Source organism: Telopea speciosissima, chromosome 2 (genome assembly GCF_018873765.1).
Source record: "Telopea speciosissima isolate NSW1024214 ecotype Mountain lineage chromosome 2, Tspe_v1, whole genome shotgun sequence".
NCBI classification, from domain to species: Eukaryota; Viridiplantae; Streptophyta; class Magnoliopsida; order Proteales; family Proteaceae; genus Telopea; species Telopea speciosissima.
The window spans coordinates 67,933,499-67,943,137 of NC_057917.1; the positions used below are offsets into that span (position 1 = coordinate 67,933,499).

Sequence of the window (9,639 nt, forward strand, 5' to 3'; positions counted from 1 at the left end):
ATTCACGATTGAACCAATCCAAAAGCCTGAGATAAGAAATGTATCAGAGGGACAACTTTAGTGAACCCAAAGCCTTCTAGCTTACACCATATGCACTCTGATACTTGCACTTCAACTTGTGCAACAGAAACAGACTCTGCTGCAGGTCCCAATCAAGGAGGATCCTCCTGCCGGGAATTAGAACCTGCTCTTTGTCCCCCCCCCCCCCCTCTTCACAGAAAAATGGAGCAATGAATTGATTGATTCATTGGATCCTAGTTCGGGACTGGCGGGGCTCGAATCCGCAGCTTCCCCCTTGACAGGGTGGTGCTCTGACTGATTGAAATGAAATCCCAGAAAATTAGGTGTACAGCTGAGAATCAAAGATCGAGAAGAAGAAAGAGGTAAGGTGACTGATCCAATATGAGTAATCTGAAGAGGAGAATTATCAGAAGTATGTAAAAGTTGGGTTTCCTTTTAATTCTTTGATCGAATCAAGAGTTTCTTTTGAACCAGTAGCTTAAGGTTGAGTTAGAGGATTAAAAATGCTCATCTAGAGAAGAAATAGTTGAAAGACTAAACTTTAGATGTTCTTTGTAATACTTGGTGTATTGATTCAGGGGTGATGCAGGTTTATCACCAAACTGGGCTTCTTTGCTTAGGAACAAGTCTAGGGTTGGGTTGTATACATGTTGGGCCTTTGATCCCATGGGTTTGTGAGCCTAAAGTATGGGTAATAAGGTTGCATATGAGAATAGTTAGTTTATTTCTTTACTTAAGTTTATTTTTAAGTTGTCTTGAGTTAGTTCAATTGAACCGATTCTATGTGGTTCAACTTAAGTTGCTAGTACGTGTTTTAGTGGGGCTAGATTAGTATTCTATAAGTCCAGTCCTGTTTTGAGTCTGTTTCCTTTGTTATTTCACTTTCTCAGTTTAGGTTACCTTATTGCTTAAAGATTGGGTTAGGCCTGTCATTTTCAGTGTAGAAGTCTATTTTTGAGTCTTTTATATAAAGTTGTAAGGAGACAAGCATTGCACACGAATTTTGATATTAATGAAAAGCTTTTTGCTATTCTTCTTCTCCTTTGAAGATTTGTCTTATGTTTGATCAAGGTGTTGGTGTTTGATCCGATTGACACATTGCGGTGGAAAGCCTGGGTGGTTCGTTTTGGTTACTATATTTTCTCCATTAGTGTTCTACAATCAAGCTATGTGATCTTAAGGTTTATTCATCATCAAGAAGTAAGTTCAAATCCCCAAACCCTTGGAACTGCTGAAAGATGGAAGGAAATGCTCTTTTTCAAAGATGAGAAACTTGAGCAGTACTTATGATTTATTACCCCATCCCTAACCTAATATATTTGGGTTCCCATAGTTCTCTTGGTTTCCTCATATGATTTAGTTCCCATTGTTCTCTTGGTTCCCTCATATGATTTCTTGTTTATTGGGATGTTTTCCTTGACCTAATATTTTTTCATGGTTTTAAACCCTAAACTGAACCTATCCTTTGGTAAAGATCCTGTTTTACTTCATACTCAAAGTTACCAAGGGGTTGGAATTCAAGTTTTGCAGCTAAAGAAGTCCAAATGAAGTGAGATAAGGGAAAAAATAGTCTTTTTTAAAAATCAAAATTAGGGCAAAAATAGTCACCGGGCTCATCAGTGTCATTGACACAGTCGCAGAAACCGATCATTGGATCTGTCTCTGGTGAAGGATCTCGATCCATCCTTGCACTCGATCACCCCTGAATTGAAATAATTCTCCTCTGAAACAACGAGAAAAAATTGAAATTAGGGGAAACTCTGAGCCTGATCTCTAACGTTCGCATAGACGAATACACTCACACATAAAAACACGAGAACCTTAAGTGTGAATTCCAAGGAAAGAAGAAGTTGGAAGTAGGGAGGCAGAAGAGGAAACGAAGAGAAAGCAGGCAGAGACGATGGGAGAAGAAGTTGCAACGCCTCCCCATCGGCTACCCCCGACGATGGTTCCTTTGACATCTTTCCGTTTCCGTTCAACTGAATCCACTGAAACAAACAACCGCAAAGGTCAGACGCGCACGACGCACGACGCACGACGCACGACGCACGTTGGATCAGCACATTTGCATACCTTTGCTTGGGCTGGGCTAGATCCAAACCCAGGGGCTTTGCTTTGGCCTTTGTTAAGGCCTATCGTTGTATCATAAAAGGGTGTACCGTGTACCCAGTGCACGGATTCTGCCACTGTAGGATCTAGAATCTAGGGGTGTCAAAATCAAACCAAAATCGTGAAATTGTTATGGGCTCATGTTCTCTGTGCCGCTGACACATGGGGGTGGGATGCAATGACCACCCTGCCCTCCTAAGTAGCATGCCCATGTGTCTGGGCAGCACAGAGAACGCACCCACCCCTATGTGTTTGGGCACAGCCTGCACCCCCGGCACAGAGAACATTCTCCCTTGTTTAATAAATGGTTTTGGTTATGATTTTAAAATTGAGATCGTTTAATTAAACGATTTAAATCAAATCGGATTGTTTAACCAAATAGACTGTTTAATACTCTTAAATGTACATAAATATGCCAAAATCAAATAGAAACCGTTTACCAAAATTGACTCAAATCGTGAAATTGAACCGCCTAACACCCTGATTCTGGGCAACGTCATAATGTATGCAGTCTTACCTCCATCATGGTGAGATTGTTTTCCAACTCAAACCTACAAGGATTTGGCTCCTCTCCTGCAAGCTCAACACTTAGAGAGTGCCCAATGAGGCATCCAATGGCGTTGGGCTACTAGACGTGCGGAGATGTGTGTCGGGCCTCTCCTACAAGACCAGCACCTAGGGAGTGTTTAGTGAGACATCCAACGGCTCTGGGCTGCTAGGTACATCGAGATGTGTGTCAAACCCTACGTAGCCACACATCCCCGTGCCTCTAGTAGCCCAGTGTCGTTGGCACTCCTTGGGCATTGCGCTCGCAGGAGAGTAGCCTGATCCAACCTGCAATCATAGGCCTATCGTTGTATCATTAACACCTAAATCTTTCCTTGATCATACTCATAGTTTTTGTTTGGGGAATCGAGTTTTTAAGGCAGGTCGATCTATAGGGGTTCTCCAACAGGCCTTGGTTCTGCCATATGACGGGTTAGAATAGATTGTAATTTTGTGGATTGGTGGATCTTAGGGCCTGTAGTCACATTTTAAGTTTCATTTCCATTGGAATTGACCAAGTGACGAATTTAAGTTTCAAAAAAATTAAGGATAAATTGAAGGAAAACTGTAAGTGCCTCAGCATGACTAAAGTTTAAGGTATTATCGAGGGGTAAATATTAATGACCCTAAGATGGTGTACTTTTGTCATATAAGTTAGAATTTCTCAATGAATAAATTGAACACTCTAATGTCTTAGTAATAACAAACTTTCTCGTCATCAAAAAAAGAGAAATAGTTTTCTGTTCGGGAGTGTGGCCTATGTCAGTATTCTTATATGTCTATCTCTCTCCTCCTTAAAATAAGAGGGTAAAACTATCTTTTCATATGACAGGAGAGAGATAGACTCATGGGATTGCTGACGTAGACCTCACTCCAAACAGAGTTCTTACTCCCTAATTAACATACTTTATATATCCTATTTATATATGCTCTCCTTAGTTTTTTCCTCTTATCTAGATTAACAATAGAATGAAAGAAAAGCTTTGGGGGTGAAATGATAGACTATTCATTAAAATTCTTTTATATTCTCTCTTGCTTTCCTTATCCGACTATTTATTCAGCAACTATAGTTGATGACGTTTTTTTTTTGGTAGAATAGTTGATGACGTCTTTAAGTTGGAAGTTTGTTTCTAGAGTTTTCATAACCAATAAGATATTAACTAATCCAATTCTAAAGGTTATTTAATTACTATAATGAAGGTATTAGGTAAGCATAGCTAGAATAAAGAATCTAGAAGATCTTTTAAAAATAAAATTCAATGACTTTAGTGGTGGAAGTGGATTTACCTCCATTGGTCCAAGCAATGCAAGCTTCTATAATCTCATTTCTTTGACACAGTTTCTGACCTCTGCAACTAGCTTTTAGGTATAGAGAACGACGGAGAACCTCTATTTAACTTCTGTAAGTCAAGAGCCTATTTCCTTTTATAAAACTCAATTAACATTCCCAACTTACCAAAAGCAAAAAAATTAGCATTCCCTCTCTATCAAGGTAAGATGGGAGTTATAATCTAAATCTAAAACCCAATTACATATTCAAACTTTTATGTTGATGTGACAAGATAGGTCATATAGTCATATTAGACAATATTCTCTCACTTGGTTTATATTATCAGATGCCAAGAAAATGTTATGAATTGCAAACTTGAGTATAGCTATTCAAGTTCAAGACTCATTGAATATTCAATGAGTTCAAAATGAAAATTCCAACTCACGAATCATGGTGGTGCATGGTCGAACTTATTAATCACTCCTTTTCATGTATTACGATATGTTATCCTTTCCATAATGAACCTTTATGTGGTAGTTTTCAATTTTATAGAATCAACCCCATAGTCAATTCATGGTTCAAACTTTATTACCATTTTATCTTATAGGCATCTATCATTTAAAAAACTTAATGTGTGCAGATCAAATAAATGACAGAAAAATGTAAATTCAGCAATCATCTTCTCAATAACAATATGCTCTATTTTTTTTTTTTGGGGGGGGATTTAAAGCTTGTATAATAGGAGGGAATTAGGGGATGGGGATAGGCCCCAAGGTGGTTTGAACTCATGACCTCTTATTTGAGGAGTTGGTTTTTTGCCAACTGAGCTGATACCAATATACTCTGTTATTACACAATGATCTCACACATCTTCTTTAACAACAAAATACTTACTCTCTATGTTTCTACGCCGATTCATAGAGCATGTGTTGTAAGAGAACCATATTACTGTAGTGTTGTCACAAAAGACATGTATCTAAGACAAAATACTAGAACAATGATGCCTGAGGGACAGTCTCATATTACGTACGCCACCACTTCAACTTCCATAGTAGAGAATGATGTGTTTAGTTGTTTTTCAGTCTTCCAGAATATTACTCCCCCAGCAAGTAGAAAAATGTACTATGAAGTAGAAGTCCTTGCATTTTCATATCCAACATAATGTAAATCTGAATATCCAATTAGTTCCATGTTACCAACACACATGTGTGTGAATATGTGATCTTTTGTGCCCTAAAGATACCTTAACACTCTTTTATTGAAATAATATATACAAAATTACGAATTGAAAAATAGATTATACCAAAGATACAATCTATAGGTATACAAAAAACATGTAACCATATTTTGATTGTCCCTTATTTTATTTCTAAAAGTTCTTTTAGATAGGGTTAACAAGGACTTTCAAAAATGATCTGAAAATCATTTACCATCAGTTATTTTCAAGAATTGTCAAAGTCTAACACATGTTTTCGAGTAAATTTGAGAACTAGCGAGAAAAAAAAATTTTCTTCACCACAAGAGAATATGTGTTATACTAGACACCTTAAGGTTTTTTGGGGTTGACTTGACACCTTAAGGTGTTAATAAAAAAAATTCCCATTGAAAAAATATGGAATAAAGAGATTATAAATTAGCGAAAGGATTATCTGAATATGAGTTGAAGGTCACCTGCGCCTCATGTTCAGGGGGACTTTTCCCATAAACTAGATATAATTGAAACATTGCCTTTATGGCCACAAGTCTAATCGGAATCTGTTGCCCTTGTCATACACGATATTAATACCTTTAATTTAATCCTTTGAGGTTTAAGATAGAACTTCAAGTTTGGCCTTGTTGGCCCTAACGTCCTGGCCCGCCCTAAGTCCGAATATTTTGTTATAATATTATTTTATATAAAATTGATAATTTTATCTCAAATTCAACCCATGCATCTTCCTTTTCCCTTCCCATGATCAGGGGCAGTCATATGCAGTCCAACCTGACCTTGAGGGTAGGATAAGGTTGGATTTTTCAGACCCTGGGTCAGGGTCGGGTCTGATCCGGGCTTAGCTAAGGGGACTCAGGGCTGGACTAGGGTTTTATAAACCCAGCCCGACCCGACCCTGTTACAGCTAAGGGGACTCACTGAACCCTGCATGCAAGGAATTATGTGGCATATTATCCACTAAGTAGAGGATTCATATTGGCTTGAATCAACTTGGTTGAATGATTTGCCTTTTTTACTATTACTAAAAAAAGCAATTGACTTGTCTTTCAAGGAAACAAACCGATCCAATTCCCAATTTTTTAAATTCCGAGCAGAACACTAGAACCTAAATTTATTGTACAGAAGAATAAAAAGAAGGAACCATTATGGCTTTACCCTGTTCTTCATTACAGGCTAAAAAGAAATTACAACATATATATGTGTCCCCTCCATAGGCTCATGAGCGCTCTGTTGAACTATGGTTGAGCAGCAAACACATGAAATGCCTCTCAACTATTTTTGCTCTTATATACAAAACACAAACACCTTCGAAGAGACTTAACTTCAAACACTTTTTTCTCAAAAGTGAAAAAAACAGAAAAAAAATTCTTCAAATCAAGTTTCAGGATTAATTAATGAACTAGAAGAAGAGGAAGATGAAGGAGAGAATCCTTCTTCAATCTCAGAAACCTTTAACAACTTCTCCAAGTAATCTGATCCCAAATCCTGCAATTCCACAACTGAACTGTTTTCCGATTCCAATTGATCTTCCACCTTTGTAACCCCACTTGAAGTCGAACTCGAGCCCTCCTTAATCACTCTTTCAATACTAGAATTGGGCTTCAATACTCGATGAACAGATTCAGAAACCACAACTTCAGCTGGGAAATTCAGTAGCGCCTTAGCTCCTCTCATCTTAAATGCAGCCCTATCATAAGCCAAAGCAGCGTCTTCTGCAGTATCAAACGTGCCGAGCCATACACGCGCACCGTGTCGCGTTGAGTCACGAATTTCAGCGGCGTATTTCCCCCACGGCCGGCGTCTTACCCCCCTGTAGTGCTTCTTTCCGACTTCCCGGGTTGGTTCAAGGCCAGCTCCGTTGTGAACTGTGTCTCTGGTAGGCAAAAACCATGGATTTCTGATAGCCATGGCTTCGTTTAGAACTTCATATAGAACCATATCTTGTGAATCATTCTCATTAAGAGGTAATTCACTATCTATGCCTTGTAAACAAGGAACCATGGCTTCAATTTCACACTCCTCTGTTCTTCTCTGTTCTGGTTTTTTTTTTTTTTGGTATAATATGGTTTGATCTCCTGATCTTGGAAGAAGTTTATGTGGGAGTGGCTCTATTTGTATGGACTCTGTGGCTTACCTTTAGAAATTATAGGCAAGGACTAATACTTGGAATTCACACTTGATTCTGTAAAGAATTACGACCGTGCCATTGCTATAGAGGCTTTAGAAGTTTAGAGCATTAAATTAAAAATTGATTGTCCAATAAGAGGGGTATTTTGATACTTTCACAGATTAGAGATGTTAATACTTATCAACATCATCTGGGTACCAATCTCTGCATTTAATTTGGAATAGTCTACAAACTACTAACCATTCACTCTGACTTTTCCATCTATTTGACTCCAAATGTGGTGCCGGTCTCATTTTCTTCCAGGCTAGAAGGCTGCACGTCACCAAAAGGGCCCGAGGGGTGAGAAACTGAGCAACCGAATTTGGTGTGAAAGGCAAAGAATAATTCGTAATTGGTATTTTTTTTTTTTATTTTATTGAACCACCGCATTATTGGTGCTGTTGTAAGCAGGGTAAACAACTAACTAGATCAATCAATAAAAAAAACAAACAACTAACTTATTTGTTCTCCCGGTTAAAGTTTGGGTTGGAGAGTTTTCCTTGGGTTCCGGTTTGGGTTATACGGATGCATCTTTTGCTTTCGGCATTTCTCTTCCCTCAGTCTTTGAAGCGACGGTGGAGTCACCAACACTTAACTCGGTATCTTTCTATTCATCTCTCTAAGCTTTCCTTGATTACTACTCAGTGTTTTGAACTATTCTACCAAGTTTATATCTCTGTTTTTGGAACTTTTTTCGACGAGGTTGGCATCGTGCTTTCCTCCCTCGTCGAGGATTCTTTTCTAAAGGTTTTTCTTTTTCCTTTTGCTTTCCTCGTCATCTTAATATGTTGATCCTATCTTGGAATACCCGTGGTTTTAATAATATGCTTACCAAAAAATGTCTGTCTTTTTATATAAATAAATCTCACCATGATATTATCTTAATATTTCCCCCTATATCCTCCTATAATCCTGGTCTCTTTATTAACAGCTCTGGCTCTCGGGGTAGGAAGGGTGGTTTATGGGTTCTTACTAACCCTGCAATTAATATTTTGGATTCTTGCGTGATGGCACCTTTATTGGAATTAAAATAGCTGATGGGGGAAATATTAAGTTTTGGGTCATTTGTTTGTATGCTCCCCCCCCCCCCCCATTCGGCCACTCGAGGTCAATGCTGGCTGAAGTTATTTGACTTTCTTGAGAATCTGGATTGTATGTTCTGTATTATTGGCGATTTTAATGAGATTCTTCATCCTTCTAAGAAGATTGGAGGCCTTCCCTTTCAACCTTCTACTACTACCCAAAAACTCAGAGACATCATTCACTCGTTCTCCCTCGAGGATGTGAATTTTCAAGGTACTCGTTTTACCTGGTCAAATAAACAGAAACCATCCTGTCTTATTAAGGAGTGCCTTGATAGAGCTTTGGCTTCCCCTCCTTGGTTTTTTGCCTTCCCCCTAGCATCTATTGTAAAACTTTCCCCAGTAGGCACTGACATAATCCACTTCTTCTTTCTACTTCCGGTTCTAGACCCTCTTATAAGAAATTATTCCATTTCCAAGAAGCTTGGATTTATCACCCGGATTTTGTTTCATTCTGTAATTCATCTTGGATCTCTTCTCCTTTGGAGTCCATTGCGGTTAAACTGGCTTCTTTCTCTAATTCTTTGAGGTCTTGGAACAGAGATGTTTTTGGCCACATTGAGGTACTCAAAAATAGGATGTTTGAGAACTATCTTTGTAGTTCTGATGGTTCCTCTCCTAATATGGACTTAATGAACAAAATCCAACATCAGCTGAAATGGATTTTCAACGCGGAGGAGATCTTTTGGCTTAAAAAATCTAGACATCTTTATATTCGAGATGGTGACAGAAATACCAAGTTTTACCACTCGATATCGAAATCCAATTTGAGGAAGAAAAGAATCGATTTTATTTGGTTGGAAGACGATAAAAAACTTGAAGATCCTAAGGAAATGGCACATGCATTTGCTTCCCATCTTAAAGCTATTTTTGAGACTTCTAACCCTTTGGATGCAGGTTTTGTAGAATGCTTGTTTTCCAAGTTGATTTCTACTGAGGATTCTTCAATTCTCTGCTCTCCCCCCTGTCTTGAGGAAATAAGAAAGGTAGTTTTCTCTTTTGGTTCCTTGAAAGCCCCAGGGTTTAATGGGTTTCAGGCTTGCTTCTTTCAAAAGTTTTGGTCTTTGGTTAATTCTGACCTACTATCTTTCGTTCTGAAATTTTTTACAGATAGCATTGTCCCTCAGGGTGTCAATCATACCCTGATTTGTCTTATACCTAAGACAGATTCTACTTCTCATGTTGGAGAATTTAGACCAATTAGCTTATTCAATGTTACCTATGAGATCTTGTC

The 9,639-nt window shown here is 38.3% G+C and overlaps 1 protein-coding gene across 1 annotated transcript; it reads right to left on the reverse strand.

Annotated features, from left to right (window-relative positions):
• Positions 1 to 6,477: 6,477 nt before the first annotated feature.
• On the reverse strand, positions 6,478 to 7,186 carry LOC122652294 (pathogenesis-related genes transcriptional activator PTI5-like). The gene has a single exon (XM_043845998.1). The coding sequence runs from the start codon at positions 7,155 to 7,157 to the stop codon at positions 6,531 to 6,533; it is 627 nt and encodes a 208-aa protein (XP_043701933.1). The 5' UTR covers positions 7,158 to 7,186; the 3' UTR covers positions 6,478 to 6,530.
• Positions 7,187 to 9,639: the final 2,453 nt, after the last annotated feature.

Bases quoted from the DNA above. Each gene is read 5' to 3' on its own strand.
- LOC122652294 (XM_043845998.1), bottom strand. From the start codon at position 7,157: ATGGTTCCTTGTTTACAAGGCATAGATAGTGAATTACCTCTTAATGAG.